Raw genomic sequence first — 20778 nt, forward strand, 5'->3', positions numbered from 1 at the left:
AAAAGTCTGTGGAGAACAAAAGAAAATTGTGCCATCCTTAAAGAGTTGATGATGCATAGGAAATGACAGTTATTTTCCTATTTAGCTAGCCAGTTTAGGCCATAAAAAATCCCATGTTTTGCTGGGCGGTGGTGGCACACGCCTTTAATCCCAGCACTTGGGAGGCAGAGGCAGGCGGATTTCTGAGTTCGAAGCCAGCCTGGTCTACAGAGTGAGTTCCAGGATAACCAGAGCTACACAGAGAAACCCTGTCTCGAAAAACCGAAAAAAAAAAAATCCCATGTTTTTATGAGAAAGGAGAAAATTACCAAAAACTCAAAACAACTACCTTGTCTGTACTAGATGTTGGTATCTATGCTAAAAGATATTAACATGATTTCAGATGCACAGTATGTAGCCACCAATCTAATGAAATTATTTCCCATGGAAAACCAAACAGGAGTAAATTACACTTGCATTACTTAGACAACAAATAATTGATGGCTCTGCCCCAGAGATATATTAGCACTCCTACTTTGTTATAAAGATGTAGATCAGATGGATATTCTGAAGGGCAGTTTGATCCTCTATTTGATCCACTCTGCAGATAACACCAATAATTGGACCAAGTGAGAAAGGATAGTTACACTCAAGTACTGACACATGTAAGAAAGACAACTACCAGAGATTCATGCAGGCAAATCTGGACATGTCCAGTAGTTTTGAGAATATCCTGGGACAACCATGAAAAAAAAAAACACAGGGCATATTATAACATTATCCACCACTAAGTAGGAAACACTACACCTAGACCTCTTTTATGTGAAGGTAAAATATGGAAGTTGGAATTGTTGTCTTGATACACTGACTGAGTGAGTGGCATGCAAATATTCCAGCTTGGATTAAGTCCAAAATCAGGAAGAGACCTTGTAGCAGGTCCAAACTGGAATGAAAGTAACCCTGCTATTTGGGCCATATAACTTAATGTAGTGGTCCTCAAGGTTCCTAACACTATGACCCTTTTCACAGTTACTTCAAAGCTGTAATTTTGCTATTATGAATCATAATGTAAATATCTGATATGCAGGATATCTGATAATACGACCTATGTGAAAGGGTCATGCAACCTCCAAAGGGGTTTCGACCCACAGGTGGAGAACCACTGATCTAAAGGCTCTTACAGTATTAGAATATATGTGGAGGGAACAGATTCCACATGCAATTTGTGATAAGGATCACAGGAAATTTACAACATAATCTTTGATGGTCTGGAACAAGGGCATGCTATCTACAGTAAAGAATTAGACATGAGTTAGGAGTCTCTGGCATTTTATTAGGCCTTGGTAGAAACAACATTTGATCCTTTAGCACAAATTAGTATAGGGCAGAAAACTACAATAAATTGAATCCTTTTTAAGCTATCATTGAATGGGCCCAACGACAACTCACTGTAAGATGTGTTTTTTCTAAGATTGGCATATGCAGCATTAGAATGTGCAAGGAAGCCTTGGAAGAAGGGTGTTCCAGATTCCCACATTATCAATGCTTACACTGGAGCCTGAGGTCTCAGTGAATAGAGATGGAAAATGACCAAACCTGATATATGGGTAGTTTTGCTCAGCATGAGGGTACAAGATGAGGGCCAGAGCATCTGGCCATTTTCCTTTGTTTCAAAGCAAAAGTAAAATGTTTATAAACTTACAGGTAGTGGAAAATGACTTTTCAAAATGATCTGAGTACTACAGAGGGACACTGGGGTATCAGGTCCAGGTGGTGTGGGAGAGAAGGCATGGAACTAGATGGATAGGGGTCAGTAAACACTGACATTATTTGTAGTGTATACTAATGCTCACTAGAGTGCATCTACTAAAAAAGACATAGTAAGAAGTGAATAGAAAGAATAATGCAGTCAGATGACACCATCCAGTTATTATTAGCTGTCTACTAAAGTGCGAAAAATATTAAACCCAAGTATACAAAGCAAATCGCCAGTCATAGTCACTCTAAAGGTCATGGCTGAATAAAAACAGCATGAGTTTCTTGAGTGCATTTATCTGTCTGGGAAGTCTAGCATTGTGCTATAGTCTTTTGTACCATCATCTTTTACTTTTGGAACACAACAGGAAAATTTCTACTCAATAACAATAAGCTCCCAGGGTGGGGTTGAAAAACACAAGAAAAAAGGTTAAAATATGTCATTTTCTTCCTTACCAAATCTAGTTAACTAATCCCGAAACTGCTGAATTTTGAAAATGTGACATGCTACTGTCTCTCCTGTACCTAGAGAATTTTGCTGAAATGTGAGATAGGACTTAGCAAAGAACAAGAATTTTGACTGCTAGAGAGGCCCCTAACATGAATCAGGGCACCTTTTTGATAGGCCCAACCCATGAACTTTAACAACATTTATAAACCTGACCAATCACCTATCTCCTTTCCCTTACATATCAGCAAGGTTTCATCTATTTTGTTTTTCAAATACATATAATTGCACAGAAATGTAATGCGGGGTTTAGGTGAATTATCTTGACAAGATAACCTCTGCTGCATGATAGTAGTGAAGCATACTAGCACCAAGAAGCACACAGTGTTAATTATGAGCAAGAGCTAAGACCTCCTTTGGTTATGTTACTGGTTTCACCTTTCTGAAATGCATATTAAAATAGTTAGTGCACCCTGAATTAAAGTTATTACTTTGCTACAAAATGGAATATGGAATAACATAACATTCAATGAGAGTTAAGCCAAGTCTCCATCAAACCAGCATGTATCCATTGCTTAAGGGCACTAAGCACTCCCTTATTGTGCACATGTGTGTGTATATATATATATATATATATATATATATATATATATCCATAAACTTTGAACTGGGACCCTTTTCTATACTCGAATAACAATGAAGTAATGAGTTGTATTTTTGTCTTTCCTCACAGTACTAGAATGTAAAATAAAAACCAGCTGAATTTCCAAATAGACCTCCACAATCAAGAGTCCTGTTAAGTCTGTAATTGATAAAGATATTTATCACAAGATAACCAGTGTGCCACTTTCACATGACTACCAGGTTTACAAGAGCTCAGCTAATGAACTCAGCCTTTCTATCCAGCTGTTTCTTTAACACAAAAATCAAGCCACATTTTTATTTTCCAGTATCCACTGGACTTATAAACATTTACCACCTCTCTCCACATCTATCTATCTATCTACCTATCTATCTATCTATCTATCTCTTTTTCTTTGTTTTTGAGAGGCTGTCCCTCTTAGTAGTCCTGACTGTCCTGGAAATATCTATGTAGACCAGGCAGACTTCAAACTCACATAGATCCACATGCCTCTGCTTCCAGAGTGCTGGCATTAAAGATGCATGCCACAATGCCAAGCTCAATTATATAGCTCAGGCTGGCCTTGAACTCATGATCTTCCTGCCTCCCCCTCCTTCAGTAAACCCTACTGGAATACACCACCCTCCTTATTTATTAATAATCCTCCATAGTAAACATTCAAATGCACGGTATAGATGACTTATGTAGTCAGTTCCAATATTTATACTAGAGTATACTTTAGGATTGATGAGCAATTCTAAAGGCAGTAAGATTGGCTATAATATCACAAGGACATGAACTCCACTGTAAATCATTCAATATAGTTACTATATTAACCAAGACTGCCATCTAGTGAATAGAAATTATAACTGTTCATCAAAGTTGTAGAAGATAATTGAAATAAGTTTTTCAAGGAACAAGCATAGAACCTGGCACAGAGTCAGCCAGCATCCCCTGGAGTTCCCATAGCACAATCAGAATACTTTATTCAGTTCTTAGACATACCAATGAAAACCTAATAATGCTAACCAAACAATTTTTTTCAAGACAGGATTTCACTGTGTAGCCCTGGATGTCCTGGAAATCACTCTTGTAGACCAGGCAATTTTAAGGTAATATTACTTGTTTGTGTATTTCTTATGAGACATTAGTAGGATAAAAGGGTGAATGTTACGAAGATGTAAAAGGAAGTATGTTGCCAAACATTATGTCCACAAATTCTTCACCATTTGCTTTAGTCTGAATGTTTGTGTCCCTCCAAATTAATACACTAAAACCGAATCCTCGTGGGTATTAAAAGGTGGGATTTTTGCAAGCAACCAGATAATATTAGTATCCTTATAAAAGAGGCTTGTCCTTATATAAAAGAGCTTTTGCCCTCCTTTTCCCTTCTCCCAGGTGAAGACACAGCTGGAAGGTGGATTCAATGCTGGATGAGCCTTCATTAAATCTACCAAATCTACTGGCATATTCACCTCAGAACTCCTAGGGCTGTGGGGCATTACATTTCATTGTTTATTAATTATTTGGACTGTGGGTCAAACAGACCAAGACAGAAATTCATACACAGAATAAATACCTCAGAATATGGAAGTGGCTTGGAAACTGGCTCACAGGTATAAGATAGAATAATTTGAAGCAATATGATAGGGTTACAACAAAATAGAACTACTTTGCAGCCCATTATGTGGCACATGCCTTTAATCTCAGCACTCAGGAGGCAGAGGCAGGTAGATCTCTGAGTTTAAGGCTAGCCAAGTCTACAAAGTGCATTGCAGGGCAGCCAGAGCAAATAGTAAGACTCTGAATCAAAAGGAAAAATACACAAATAAAATGAAAATCTGATTTGCTATGAACATGACACTAAGAATAATTCTGGTAACTGCTCAGAAGAAGAAAGATGTAGAAAAAAAAAAGCCTTAGTGTTTTTAGAGATTTAGAGATTACCAAAATGGTCTTGCAAAAATGCCAAAATGTTAACCATTTACTACTAGAGCTGACCAATCAGACTTCCTAGGCTACTCATTTTAAGCAGAAGCAGAGAATCTATATAGTCTTTATTCATATTATGGCACAAGAGATAGGGCATTGGATTTAACAAAATACATTAAATTGCCCCAATCCCTACTAATCTTCATTCTCCCGAGTGGCTTGGGAGAAATGATGATATGCAAAGAACATGTGCTGAGAATTTGAGAACCTAAATGCCAGAAACAATACCTCCAAATATATGTATGTTTTAACATTTCTTTTAATATTATATCTGTTTACATTTTAATTTCTGTTTTATAGACAAAGGAAGATAATATTTCATTACATGCTTTTGTATACTCGATTTCTTTTAAACTTGCCTTTTTCTTCTTTAACCTTTTGCCATCATTTTCCTTCCTATAAGAGAGGCACTTTCCATTTATGAGTGTAAGTGTACAATACCCAAATGCAGCACTACCTGTCCATTGATTACATCTCCACATTCTACCTTCTATTATTCATCATCTGACCTTTCACAAACTATGACAGGTTAGCACATGCATCGATGACAGATACTAAAATGAATGAGGCTCACTGGAAATCTAGAACCTCCTTGTACCCCCAAGATGCTATTCTATATGGCACACGGAAAAAAAAAAAAGTTTCAGCTTAAGTACGTTGTCATTCTTCAGAATGGTGACTTTAAAGTTTGGTTAACAGAAAGTTCCTGTTTTCAGAGAGTAGATCCCATATGGTATGCATTTTCTAGAGAAGAAATGTTTTAAAATTATTTTGTAACTAATATATTATTAAATAGAATAGAAGTTTGGCTGCATTCTATTACAGATGCTGAATGTGGTGCTGCTACTAGATTTGGGATGGCAATACTTACCAGAGGACAGGAGAAACTGTACTACATTATTTGTATATGGAGGGCATATATATTGGGTTAATCTCATGCAACTGTAAGAGATAGTTGTTATTAACATACACAGCATTTTTTTTCAGGTGAGCAGAGTCTTAACTATTTTGCCTATATGAGGAGTAAATAACAGAGCCAAGATTCAAGTTCAAGTGGTCTGTGTTCTGGGAGTCTTAATTTTGTGTGCCTATTAGACTCACTTTGAATATTTGTACAATATTTTTTGTGTCCATACCTACCATGATTTATTAAAAGAAAATCTTTATAGGTCTTAAAGTATCTGGATAGTTTTAATGCAGTGTGAGGTTTGAGAATCACTTGCTTACATCCTGAGGGCAATGGGCAACATGAATTAGCTCTTTTTTTTTTTCTTTTCTAGTGTTATTGTTTGTTACTTAAAGGACAACAAAGTAGAATTTCTAGAACATGCTTGGGTGAGTGATATAACAGCTAGATCTTTGGTAAATTTTCTGCATCTATAGAAAGAAGAAATGGAAAATATTGAATAATTGATGTAAGACAGAAAATCATCAAACAGACACATGGGTCATACACAAATATGATATAGGCTTACCTGTATATTCTAGTTAAATTTACAAATTATATACCATAGATATTCTTATGTGTAAAAGTTGAATATATCCTTTAAAAGTAGCTACATCATCTTTTCACTATATACAGTTAGCATATTTTAGCCAGACCTTTGCTTATGTCAGTTTTTAAAGTAGAATTAAATAAGCTAGACGTCTCTTCAGATTGTGGCAGATGTTGCTCGGTGAAATTACCCATCCTAAAATTACCAAAATGTAAAGTTGGAGTTAGTTTTAACAGGATAGAAATACTGTCACTTTGTTGATCGAGGTTACCTCTTTCCCTTATGCTCTTTCTAGTGCTCTTAGCCAGCCCTATGGCTAGTCAGAGAATACCCATGAATCCACTGGCCAGGACAACTTTGTACATATTGTTCCCTCAATACGGAGAACAATTCCTTGTTTTTGCCTTGCCTTGCCCACTTTGACCCTGGAAGCAATGCTGACTACATTTGAATATCTGACTACCCTCTTTCCCTTGTCTCAGTGTTTATTCTCCTATGTATGGCCTTGACATGTCTCTCTGTGCTTGTGACCAGGTGTGCTCCATTCCACATACCTTACAATTCTGTCTTTTTTCCTTCATGGTTTCTAATTTGATGTTTTACCTGGGATTTGGTTTGCATGTGAATTGATGTTTCTAGGTGCTTCCAAGTCTACACAAGCAGATATTATATACATTGCCTGGGCTTTTGACTTCTAACATTCTTTATTCTGTTTCATATCCACAGGTATCCATCATATTCAAGAGATAAAAGTTCAGACACAGAATATTCCCCTAAAGCATTGAAAATTATTGTGTTTGATTATTTAACAAGCATACTCAAGTTATGTGTACATAGGCAATCTGAATGAGACTGCTGTCAAATGGCAGAATACAGCAAAATTTTCTTTAAAGATTTTTAAGTGGCTTTGTGGTTCTTGAATCACGCCATGCTTCATTTTATGAAGCAAATAAATGCTTCAATGAAGTTAGTAAAAAAAATTGGTAAACAGAAACTGAAGAAAACATACATAAATAACAAACTGGGTTAGCTGTTTCAAGGTCGTTTCGCATATGATTTAGAGAGAGAGAGAAAGAAAATGCACTGATTAGTTAACTTTCGGTAACTTCAGGTTATTTGGGGGGCTAAAGACTGGGAACAGGGAGAACTTCATTATCCTGCCTACTGTAAATGGCCTGTGTGAGAAACTGCACTATTATCTCTCATTTTTTGAAGGTCAGATAACTTGCTTCAGTATGAGTAACAATATTTTGATATTTATTATACTTTCTCAGGGCTTCATGAAGGAGCTTAGAATCCAAAACAATGGCCCCCTCTAATTTTTATCTAATATAAAGTAGGACATTTGGCACACATTATACAGCAGTTTTGAACCAGTACAAAACATGTCTTTCAGATTTTATTGTATCTTGTTGCTCTCATAAGAGAACGGCACTCTTTTTTTTTCTATTTCAGCTCATCCTAAATTCATTTGCAAATTGAGGTCGTTGTTTTAGTTCACCACATCAACAGAAAAGAATAATAGAACTTCTCAGCCCCTTTTTAAGAAAATGATTACAACCTGAGAGGATACCTTGGATAAGCTCTCAAGGTGCCAAGGGAGACTTTCCTGGAAATTTACATTTTACATAGATGAAGTCCATAGCCTTATAAAGAGTCATTTACTTTCTAAATGTTAGCGTAACAGATCTTGGTTATTTGGGTTTCACAAAGAAAGTCTCTTGGAATGGAAAAACGGAATATTTACCTTTTATAAATGGGAACATCGCAGTAGCTCTGTTATTACCAACCATGGGGCTTTAGACTCAAAGAACAGTTATGGAAGGTGTCTGAAATGTATCTGTGAAGGCATCTATAGAGCTGGAAAGTCTCGGAAGACCTTATCTCCCTGTCGGATCTTAGTTAAAGAGCGCCAGCAGGATGTGGGATTGTGCCTAAGCTACCTACCTATGAAAAGGGGACTAAAAATTACAAGCTTTCGACTTTCTGCCAATGCTAAAGAACCAGTCCATGATTAAACCATAAGTGACGGTGACCAAATATTAGAAACTGGCTAAGCATCCATGTTACTTTTCTCCTCACCGTGGGAGAAAAATCTAACACAAACAACTGAAGGGAGGAAAGGTTTAGTTTGGCTTACAGTTTGAAGAGATACGGTTGATCTTGGGAGGGAAGGTTTGGCAGCGAGGGCTCCATCCATAGCAGCGGGGGCTCCATTCACGGAAGTGAGGGCTCCATCCACGGGAGCGAGGGCTCCATCCACGGAAGCGGGGGCTCCATCCACGGAGGTGAGGGCTCCATCCACGGGAGCAGGGGCTCCATCCTTGGAAGCGGGGGTTCCATCCATGGTAGCGGGGACTCCATCCTTGGCAGCGGGAGTCTGCTGCAGCTTGTTGATGCATAGCTTAGGCCAGGAAGCAGAGATGAAACTGGAAGCAGGTCCAGGCTATAACTAACCCTCAAGACCTGCCTCCAATGACGAAATTCCTCAGCTCAGCTCCACCTTCTCAGAGTTTTGAAACCTCCCCAAAGAGTACCGCCAGCTGGGGACCAAGTATTCAAACACATGAGCCTTATATTCAAACTGTAATATTCCTTCATAGGCTCATGACTATCTCATAATACACATATGTTTAGTCCAACTTAAAAAAAAACCCCATAGTCTTAATATTTTGAACACCAGTGTAACGGGACCAAGATGTTTGGACCAAGTTCAAAGTATCAGGCAAACTCTTAGTTATAAGTCCTAATTTTAAAAAAAAAAAATCCAGGAGCTGGAGAGATGGTTTAGTGTTTAAGAGCACTTGCTGCTTTTGAGGAGGACCTAGGTTCAGGTCCTGGGACCTTTATGGCAGCTCACAACCATCTATAAACTCCAGTTCTGGTGGATATAACACCTTCTTCTGGCCTATGTGGGTAGTGCATGTACCTGGTGCATTTACCTGCAGACAAATGCCGATACACATAGAATAAAAGTAATTTAAAGCAAGTAAAAGATCCAAGTTCCAAGCTTCCAGTATACAATGGCACAGAATCAACATTCCCATTTCAAAAGTAAGGAGTGAAAGAAGAGGAAAGTAAGAGCAGAGCAAAACAAGACCAGAGCCCCTCATGACAATCATTAATCCCTGAAGCTCCATGACCAGCATCAGAGTTCATGGGGACATCATGTAGGCTCTGGTGGGCCTGGGGAACCTTGACTCTTTTAGCCTTACTTCCTGTAGTATCATTGTTTTCTCTCCTGCAGTAGCTCTACCCGATATTTTCAACTTCCTTCAGCAGATGCTTGGCATTTCTGGAATCTCCTGCATCACATAGTGTCTCCATTGCAACTTTGGGGCTCACTTTAACAGCTTCATACATTAGCCTATAGGGGCCTCTCTTCAGAGAATATGGCTCTGTTATGCACTGCTTAGCCTCACAGGCTGTTTTTCCTCTGAAGGTTTGGGCCAAGACTTCATATGCACCAAACTGTTGCATTTTGTATGCTTTTAAAATTAGGACCACATACATGATACTGACAAGCTTCCCTGCAAGCTTTTAAGGTAGCCTGGTCCCGGGGAACACTGGCTCTAGTGGCCTCCAAGTGCTTGAATGGCCAAACTAGGGAAAACATTTCTCCGTTTCACCAGGGTAACCTGGGGTTCTTCCCTTTTCAAATATTCTGCTTTTCTTTTTAATGTGTGGATGGGGTGGGGTGGGGACATGTGCATGTGGATGCTCATGGAGAACAGAAGAGGGCACTGGTCTCCTGGAACTGGAGTAATAGGCAGTTGTGAACCACACAGGTGCTTTGCAAGATAGTATGTGGTATTAGCTACTGAGCCATCTCTCCAGGTCTAGCATGCTAGTTTTAAATCAAGGTTTCCAAGTGAGTTTGTATTGTTATATGTTGGAACTTTGGGTGGTTAGGGGCTTATCCTTAGGCACCATTCTCACTGTTCCAGTGAAATGTTTGTGGTTGCTGTTTAATCATACCTATTTATTTAACAATTGTACTCACTGCATACACAGCACTTCTACTATTTTAAATATGTTCACACTCCTCTCCTTACTAAACAGTACATTTTTACATCTTTCTGCTGTGCTATTTTTGCTCCATTCTCATTGTAAATCTGGCTGAAAGTACAGATAAGTAACTGTGCCATAAGCTTAATGTTATACAATCTTAAGAATTTCCTCCATGAAATAAATTGTCATCATAGTACTTGAATTTAGCCTTACTCAAAGCTTCAGGATATGAAGATTATATAGCCTGATTCTTTGTCAGACTGTAATATGAGAGGCCCGAAGGCCAATTACCAGTAGAGTAATCTGTAATTCCTTTCTGAAACCTCAGGTGCCAGGCCTTCACTTCTGCTATTCTATCTGGATTTTGGTCTTCTGAACCAGAATGGCCTTATAAGCTCTGTTGACTATTTTAGATATCTAGTCTGTAGCTCCAAACTCTTCAATATTCTTTTCACCAACCAGTTCTAGAGGCTTGTGAATCACCCAGCCAGGTTTAACACGGTAGTGACCCCACTTACAGTACCAACCTTCTATACTATTTACTTTTATTCTCATTATATAACAGAATATTTGACAGAAGAAACTTAAGGGAGGAAGAATAGAATTGGGCTCAGAGGTTTGGGTATGCATAGCCCATCATAGCAGTGAAGGCACAGTACCTTGGAATCTATCCAAGATAGTGCGAGCATGAAATATCTGCTTGTTACATACTTCGGAGAAGCAAAGGCGGGAGGGTTATAACCCTCAAGGCCTGTGCCCAGTGATGAACCTACTCTAGCCAAACCCAAATTCCTAAAGATTCCACAATCTCTCCATAGAATACTTACTACCAGCTGAGGCTCAAGTGTATAAATGCATGACACTCTGGGGGACATTTTACATCCAAACCAGAGCAGAGTTTAAAGAAGAAAATGCAACTTTACCCAGTACAGTTCTATTTAACCTTCTGCTAATTTACAGTCAAGATATTTTGGTGGGTATTTCTGCTTTCCCCACTGTATATGTATTGAAACCAGTTGCTACAAGATGCTACTATATTTATAAATGGATCATGCAGAACATTGTGGTTGTTACCCTGGATATATTCTATACATCTGCTCATATTCATTTTTAGTATACTATTTTTTTTGTTACTCCAGTATAAGTCTCACAAATTGCCCCTCTTTATGAATACTAATCTCCAATGATTTTGAAACATTAAAATTATTTTATTACTAAACAAAACACTGTATTATAGTGAACTCACAAATAAAGATATCACGCAGCTTGATTAAGGTAGCCACTCAAACATTTGCTTAGTCTAAACTCTGTACATCTCAATGAACTTTTGTACAGTTTGAAGAGCCATTCTAGAGCCATGGAACTTCCCTTAGGGTCTTAACTATTAACTATCTATTACATTTTTTTATACCTATTCTCCACAAAAAGGAAGAAAATAGAACTACAACAGGGTTGAAGCTAGAAAAAAATAGCATTCTATCCTCATTCATCACTCGTGTTCTTTTGCCTGCATTCCATCCTTCCACATCAGTGATCAGTACCCTTTCTTGGTCTCTTTTGTAAAGGTTATCCTGTGCATACACTGAGAGCATATGCACACACACGAGCACATGAGTGCACGCATACACACATACACACACATACAGAGGGAAAGAGAGAGAGGGGAGAGAGAGAGAGAGAGAGAGAGAGAGAGAGAGAGAGAGAGAGAGAGAGAGAGAGAGAAATTGATTATAGGCTAGGATCCACATGTGAAGGAGAGAATATGTAGCTTTTCTTTCTGAATTTGGGTATCTCACTTAATGAACATTCCAAGTTCATCCATCCTCCTGAAAATTTAAAGAATGTCCATTCCATAAATGTACCATATTTTCATTATCCACTCATTTGTTAATGGACATATAGGCTGGTTCCATTTCTTTGCTATGCTATGTATAATAGCAATAAATGTGGATGTAAAAATAGCTCTATGGTAGGATATTTGCTGTCACATCCCAGTCAGAAAGGCTATCAACAAGAAAACTAACAATAAATGGAGAAGATGTAGGGAAACAGAACTCTTATTCTCACAGATAGGAGCACAAATTAATATATCCATTATTCAAATAAGTTTGGAGGCTCCTCAAAGGATTTAAACTAGAGGCTTGAGAGATGGCGCAGCAGTTCAGAGCACTGGCTGCTTTTCTAGAGGACTTGGGTTCAACTCCCAGCACCCATATGGTGGCTCACAAACATCTGTAATTCCAGTTCCAGGGGATGTGACATCCTTTTCTGGCCTTTGCAGGAAAAAACAAGAACCTGCTTCTATGGCTACTTTGAGAAGTGTACATGCTATGTATGTAGAAGTGCATATGCTACTATGTGTGTTAGGATCTTATTTTTAACTAACTTTAACATTGTTATGGCAAAACCTGACAAAATAACTTTAGCCCCAATACATATAGGGCCTCCTAATACTTGACATTCCACACCCACAATGCTATATCCAGTCTCTCTGCCAAGCAGGGTCCTGCACATTTTGTACCTGAGCTGACCCCAATCTCTGGGCTTTGGTCAGGATGTACAATCCTATGTGCTAGCAAATCCCCTTGTGTCCACCTGACTTTATACAACCCAAACCAAATCAACACTTCAGGCCCAAATAGGCCCACCCATCCTGTGCTGTGTCCTAGCCTGTGTCTTTTGTTAGTTCTGTGTCTTCTTATCAGACACAGAGCTAACAAAAGAAGTCCATGTGCCCAGGTTTTATCACAGAGATAAAAACAATATAATTTTAATCTATAATAGGCCAAGTTGAGGAATGCTTGTTGTTTCTGTACAACATATCAATAATTTTACCTATATTATCTTTCTCAATTCTCATAAAAATCACATCTAGTAAAGATTTAATTCCCAGTTAACATATGGTAATGTTAAGTAACTTTAAACTCAAATATATAATATACAGAATAGTCAGGAATGCAGATTAACTCTTTTTGAGCCAAATCCTATGCTCTCTCTATTATTATACAGTATTATCCCGAGAAGTAAGAGACACTTAAAATGAGCCTCTATTAGCTGCAAAATAAATGCTCTTCTCAGTCCTCGAAAGATGGCTACAAAAACCCAGGCAGAAAACAATACACATACCTTTATGTTGTCTTTTACCTCAAGAAGAGTTTGTCCTTTGGTATCTTTCCTGATAGTTCATATGTGTGACCATTTGAGAACAGTTTTACCAGTTGCTTTTTCTCCAGTCTTTATCAACTTTGAAGAAGTTGATTTCCTTTTCTTCTTTGCTCTTGCCTAAGGCCTAGAGCTCAATTCTGCAGGAAGGAAAAGGGGGGGGGAGAGAGGGGGGAGGGATGGAAGGAGGGAGGGACAAAGGGAGGGAGGGAGGAGGAAGAGGGGGATGGAGAGAGAGAAGGGGGAGGGAACTGATTGATTCAAGCTTCAAGAATGAAGTGACTCTCCCAGGTTGCAGAAAGAGGTGCCAAAGGAAGAGATGTACTACTAGACCACAAAATGAGTTGTAATAGATAGTCTTTATGGTTAATGGCACTTTACTTATGTTATCAAAAAGCTATGCTGTTTGTTCAATTATTCCAGACTCAGCTTAAGCAAACTTCCAATAAAGGAATGATTTAGACACGATAACATGCACCTTCTATCTTATGCCAATTGACTATCTTTAAGTAATGAAAGGAGAAATAACAGGGTGAACAATTCCAAATGTCACATGGTAAGAATAATTTCTGGGGGCTGAAGAGATGGCTCAGGGGTTAAAAGTACTGACTTAACTCTTCCAGAGGTCCTGAGTTCAATTCCCAGCAACCACACAGTGGCTCACAACCATCTGTAATGGGATCCAATGCCCACTTCTGGTGTGTCTGAAGACAGATCTAGTGTACTAGTATAAAAAAATAAATAAATCTTAAAAAGGAATAATTTCAGATTCATATTGGGACAAGACTTTCAGAAACTATATTTAATTACCCCCAAATTTAGCCAATTGTTACATATAACTTTTAAATTGAGGACTCCTAACTTTGGGTGCAAGTGAACCCCATCTATCTTTAATGCAGATATGTATGTTTAATAGAGATGAATGAATGAATGAAATAAGAAACTGTCTGTATTAGCACATTAGATTATTCAGTCAGTTTAATGTTTGCTGGGAGACACTTTTGGTTCAGTGTGCCTTCTAAGAGCAAGCAGATTTTAGTCCCTTCTAAGTTAAGACATAAGTCCAAGTACCCATCTAACTGTGTATTAAATTTTGAAAGGACACCTGGTAAGGCTCAGTGCAATAGGTTTGTAACCCCCATTACTTAAGAAGCTAAGGCAAGGATATCAGGAAGTCAAGGTCTCCCCGAGCTCACTGTGAGTCAATGGTCAGTCTGAGCACATTAATGAGACTACTTCAAGAAGTGAAAAGAGGGCAGAACATGTGAGGAGAATGTGTGAGGAGTGAGGTCAAACCCACAGTCCTGTAAGAAGAAAATAAACACAAGAAATACTGAAGACCATCCAAAGTCATTTCAGAATTAATATCAAGCTAACCCAAACAAGATGGAAATTAGTCTGTAGTTCTTCCACCTTTGCAACCTCTTAGAAGTCTAAAAGTACAGTCAATCAAGTAAAATCAGTAATGGCCACCAGACTCTTGACCCTTTAGGTCCTGTGTGTATGTAGGATACTGAGGCCTCACTGACTAGGGGTGACTAATCCTGCCAAGGGCTACTGAAAGAAACTGCACAGATATAGACATTTAAAAACCAACCAGACAGGATAATTAGTCACAATGTGAAACATAAAGCAAGATTATCTTAGTCAAAAGGCATCCCCTTAGAAGGACATTGAGCATAAGACAAAGTAACTGGTAAATACCAGCAATGTCCATGCCCAGGTAACTTAAGTGATGACTTTAAGTAAACTTACACAAACCAATGACCCAGTAAGCATTGTTTCTTTCCAGTATGGTAAGGCGATGGACTTCCCCATGTTTGTGTGCCCCATTGTCAACATATTCAAGATTAGAATTCATATTCTCTATGTTTCTCCATGTCATACCATCTTCACTGGATTTGTTTTTCAGTTTACAATGCATGGAGTTTTTTTCTTTTTTAAAATTAGCCACCTAGGGATCCATCCTGTCTGCAGACACCAAACCCCAACACTGTTGCCATGGTCAAGAGGCGCTTGCTGACAGGAACCTGGTGAAGCGATTCCTTGGGAGGTTCAACCAGCAACTCACCAATGCAGATGTGGGTGCTTGGAGCCAACCATCAGACTGAGCTCCAGTGTGGGAGCTGACAGAAGGACTGGAAGAGGGCAGAGGATTGCAACCCCATAGGAAGAACAAGTCAGCTGACCAGACCACCCAGTGCTCCCAAGGACTAGACCACTAACCAAAGAGTATACATGGAGGGATCCATGGCTCCAGACATATATGTAGCAGAGGATGGCCTGTCTGTGGTCAAGGGAGGGGTTGCCTTGGTCCTGTGGAGGTTTGATGCAACAATGTAGGGAGATGCTAGAGGGGTGGGGCAGGAGTGGATGGGTGGGGCAGGAGTGGTTGGGGGGAGCACCCTCATAGAGACAAAGGAGAGGGATGAGAGGGCAGATGTGGAATGGGGGGTTTGTAGAGGGGTAACCAGGAAGTGGGATATTATTTGAGATGTAAACAAATGGAATGATTGATTTTTAAAAAGAAAAAAAATAGAGTTATAACAAAGAAACCAAAGTTGTAAAATGTTTCATATTACTTTTTTTTTCATTTTTAAGGCCCAATGGCTTTAGTTCTTAATGATTATTTAACCTTGAATAAAAATATTTTTGATCTTATAAGGGGAAAAATACATGTTCCTCCCTTTCTATGCTCTTTGAAGATTGCAACAGACTATAAATTAATTGACTTGATGGGTCTATTTGTGTCCTTAGACATGATTCTCTTCCCAGGAAGAATCGATATAGCCCACGCAGCTAGTCAGATTAGAAATTTCTTCTTTTTCCAGGTTGAAACCTGAGTGTACTTAGGGAGATCTTAGAAACAAATATTCAGAATCGGGCATGTGAGAGGCAGGGCTTTGCTTTGGGGACTTACACTGGAGCCAGAAGCCTGAATGCAAGATCATTTCTTACATTGTACATAATGAACAGGGGTATAAATGTGTCCTTTAATATATAGTAATGGTTGTCTTCATGTGGGCCCGACAGGGATCTCGGTCTCCATGCCATTGACTACAGGGTGTGTGTTAAAACAGCATGTTTAGTATTTACACATTCCTTTCCATGTGTCAGTGATTCCATTATACCATCTAATTTAAACTTTATACGGCTGATTATAGTGATTTTTAACATTTCTACTCAATAGAATTGGAAGCAGAATTTCAAGAAACAGGTTAATTAATGGACAAAAGTCACACAACTGGAGGAGAAGTTGAACCCAGTGCTTGGTGACAGAATTGCTCTTAAAACTTTGCTGATTCAATCCAATTATTGATTAAATTAAATAGCATAACCCTGTGGTTCCCAAAGAAATTTGTGTCAATGCTGATAGCTTGTATCAGACCATTTTCCTCTGGCTATGAGAGATGGTAAAATTAGGAAGATCTACAGGAAATAGTATGATAATTATATATACTATTTTTCATTTTTATTGGCTATATTATTTATATTTCAAATGTTATCTCCTTTCCCGAATCACCCCCCAAAAGCCCCCTATCCCATCACCCCTTCTCTTGCTTCTATGAGGGTGTTTCCCCACCCACTCAGCTACCCATCTACCCATTCCCACCTCCCTGCCCTCACATTTCCCTACACTGGGGCATCTAGACTTCACAGGACCAAGGGCCTCTCCTCCCATTGATGACTGACTAGGCCATCCTCTGCTATATGCATGTAGCTGGAGCCATGGGTCCCACCATGACTCTTTGGTTGGTGGTTTAGTCCCTGAGAGCTCTGAGGGTACTAGTTAGTTCATATTGTTGTTCATCCTGTGGGGTTGCAAATGCTTCAGCTCCTTCAGTCCTTTCTCTAACTCCTTCATTGGAGACCTTGTGCTAAGTCCAATGGTTGGCTGTGAGCATCCACCTCTGCATTTGTCAGGCTCTAGCAGGGCCTCTCAGGAGACAACTATATCAGGCTCCTGTCAGCAAGCACTTCTTGGCATCTGCCATAGTGTCTGGGTTTGGTGTCTGTATGTGGGATAGATTTTTGTAAAAAAAAAATGTTAAAACAAAAGTTTTAAAATAGGAAGTAAAAATGTTATTATGACATAGTTTTAGAAGGCCACAGAAGGTCTGGAAAATGAACATGGAACAGGTCTCTGGGTTTTGATATCCCATTATGAATGATAAAATTAATATTATAGAATCAGTATGGTCTCTGATACCAGGCTTGGGTCCAAGTCTTTGCTCCAATGTCCACTAACCTCCAAAAATGAACTAGGAATAGTCTAATCCAACCAAGGAGATTTCTGAAAGACCTTTGCAAAAAAAAGTTTAAAACACTGAAGAAGATGGACAGAATTAATACTGATATATATTATGGAAATGGCTATATTATTGAACATGTTCTACAGATTCAGTACAATAACCAAAGCAGGATAACACAATTCCTAGAATAGTTTAAGCTTGAGTTCTCAAATTTTACACAAGCCACCTTGCCCCTCCTTCCCTCTTCCCCTCTCTCTGTCTTGCTATAGTTCTTTCTGATGCAAACTTATTATGTAGCCCTGGCTGGCCTCCAGTGCCCAATCTTCCTGGCTCAGTACCCTGAAAGTTGGGATTGCAGGTGTGTGCCACTACGCCCATCTTTTCTTTTCCTCAAACTTAATCTGAAAATTTTCACTGAATACAGTTGGGATGTGTGGTATAACTGGCTGGAAAAACAAACAAACAAACAAACAAACCTTAAGTGTGTGGCAAAGAAAATGCATGGAGAGCCTTTCCCCTGTCTGTCAACTAAGTGACACTCTGTGATAAACCTGCCCGCCCTAGTCATCCGAGGGAAGTGACAAATTCAAGTAACTGTTCAGGTCAGGACAGCCAAACCCAACTGACCCTGCCCACAAGAGTCTTAGGGCCCAGTCCAGTGGAAGTTCAGTCTGACTCCAGTGACTTGTCTCCACATTCCATACAGTGCCTGGCACTTAACACTGGCACAGGCAAAGGCGGGAAACTTTTATTTTAAAATTTATAGTTATATGTTTATTTGAATATCAGGAGAGCATATGGAGCTCAGAGAGCAACTTGTGGGAGTTGGCTTTTTTTTTTCCTTCCAAATTCTAGGTCTCAGGGGATAGAATTGAAGCCTCGGACTTGGGCAGCAAAGTACCCTTATCTGTTGAGCCATCTTGCCTGCTCAAGTGTGAGAAGCTTTGATAGCTCTTCAAGATTCTCTTATCCTTCTACTTCAGTAGTGTGTGTGTGTGTGTGTGTGTGTGTGTGTGTGTGTGTGTGTGCGCGCGCACGCGCACGCTGTCTGTCACAAAACTAGAAAGAAGACCATAAGAGCAGAAAAAAAGAGGTCTTAAGGGAGGGTTATATGGAGTGGTGTCTTAGGGTTTTACTGCCGTGAACAGACACCATGACCAAGGCAACTCTTATAAAGGACAACATTTAATTGGGGTTGGCTTACAGGTTCAAAGGTTCAGTCCATTATCATGAAGATGGAAGCATGGGAGTGTCCAGGCAAGCATGGTATAGGAGGAGCTGAGAGTTCTACATCTTGATCCAAAGGCAGACTGGAGAAGACTAGCAAAGCCCACCCTCACAGTGACACACTTCCTCCAACAAGGCCACACCTATTCCAACAAGGACACACCTCCTAATAGTGCCACTCCCTATGGGCCAAACAGTCAAACACATGAGTCTATGGGGGCCAAATCTAGTCAGACTACTAAAAGTGGATAGAGGAAAGAAAAAAAGGATAAGAAAATACATATAACAAGAAAGCAGAAAGGACTAATGGGGAGGACGGACAGAAGGAGGGAGCAAGGAATTTGGGGAGAGCAGTGGTAGAAAGAGGATCCACAAAAAACTAGTATGTATGAAAACCCCATAATGAAATCCATTACTTTATATACTAATTAAATACAACTAATAAAAGAGGATCGGTATACACCAATACACAGACACACCCATACCCTTTTGAAACAGGGATAAAGACTAGGCCAGTGGTCAGGGACTGTCTAGCAAGCCAAATTACTGGTGGGTACAGAGGAGGGGGACACAACTGCATTATTCACCTAGCCATATCTAAATTTTAGGCATAGGGGATTAAAATCTGGGAAGACATGAACACTCCTAAAGGCCTTAGACTAATGTGAGTCATCAAGGTCTCCAGCCATTGGATTACGCCAGTGGTTGAGCTGCCCAGAGCCACAAGTGGAAACACAGCCTCAAAGGGCTCCTGACTCAGTTAAACTGTTAGGTTTTCTTCAGGTTGGGGAATGGTTTGTCCCCTGGACCTTGGGTACTAGTCAAATGGGATTGCAGGAGCTCCTTCCATAGACCAGTCCCTCAGGCCAGGGGCTTCAGCTAGCCCAGCCAGGGTGTTTTCCAGCAGATCCTAAAAGCTTCAGACCTTACATAGTGGCAGAGCCAGAAGAGGTGGTTCCGAAATTTAGCAGCAAAGAAGGTTTGTGGGCAAGTATATCTCTTGTATGTAATTAGGCGGCAAGGAGCTCTCCGGATTCTGCCTGTAGCTGTTTCTGCAGGCATCCAAAAACTGGAGGTCGGAAGTAGTGCTCCGCGCAATGCTAGCAGCTATTACTACCTCCCGCCCTGCAGGACCTAGCGTACAAGGCATTCAACACCAGACGCTGAGGCTAGCCCTCTTAGGGTAGGCAGAGCAAATGAGCTCCAAGACCACTGGCAGGCCCCAGTGGCCTGCTCCCCCGCCGGTGCGCAGCTACTCACCGTGCGCGCCATCAGCTCCAGCACCTCCGAGTGGTCCAGCTTGGCCTGTGTGTGCGCATATGGAGAAAGGCGATGATCCAGGTTGAGCGCTCCGGGAACCACCTCCTAGTAGCCCCACGTGGCGTCCACCTAGTCGCTTGCGGCATCTCTGTGGCTGCGAGCAACAGTCCCAACTCCCGCAGGCTCTTGATTCCTGCGCGCAGTTTCTTCACAGGGGCCTTCCGGGCATTTTGGAAGCGTATCCCTGAGTCCTGGACTATCACAGCAATCCTTCCTACAGGCAAGCACCTTAGGTATCCCTGCGCCACCCAGCGGTCCTCGATTTTCTTATCGGCAAGGTACAGGCCATATGCCACTGGTGGATTTCATGCTATACCACCCACTTAAGTGTTTCCACCAGCAAATTAAAAATCTTAACTAGCTTGAAGGCTAAAGTGAGCTCCTGAATGATTATTAGTGCTAAACTAAATCTATTCTAGAGAAGTCATAATTAAAATTTAAAAGTCCAGGGGACAGTGAGATGGCTTAGCAGGTAAAGGTGCTTTCACATATACCCAATGACATGACTTCAAT

At 40.0% G+C, this 20778-nt stretch overlaps 1 protein-coding gene across 5 annotated transcripts in view; it reads right to left on the reverse strand.

The window, feature by feature from the left end:
• Positions 1–20450, reverse strand: part of Zmat1 (zinc finger matrin-type 1) — a 63676-nt gene extending 43226 nt beyond the window's left edge. For 2 of the 5 annotated variants that reach the window (XM_031367847.1, XM_031367870.1), the window contains exons 1-3: positions 20206–20450; positions 13430–13605; positions 8433–8835 (exon numbers count right to left, since the gene is read on the reverse strand). In XM_031367847.1, coding sequence (XP_031223707.1) covers positions 8433–8694 — 262 coding nt within the window. In that variant the 5' untranslated portion in view covers positions 8695–8835; positions 13430–13605; positions 20206–20450. Of the gene's footprint in view, positions 1–8432; positions 8836–13429; positions 13606–15536; positions 15733–20205 lie in introns of those variants that run through there. The other 3 variants (XM_031367863.1, XM_031367853.1, XM_031367891.1) reach the window with 3 other exon arrangements.
• Between the last annotated feature and the right edge of the window lie 328 nt (positions 20451–20778).

The sequence above is a fragment of the Mastomys coucha genome, chromosome X (genome assembly GCF_008632895.1).
Source record: "Mastomys coucha isolate ucsf_1 chromosome X, UCSF_Mcou_1, whole genome shotgun sequence".
In the NCBI taxonomy this organism is placed as follows: Eukaryota; Metazoa; Chordata; class Mammalia; order Rodentia; family Muridae; genus Mastomys; species Mastomys coucha.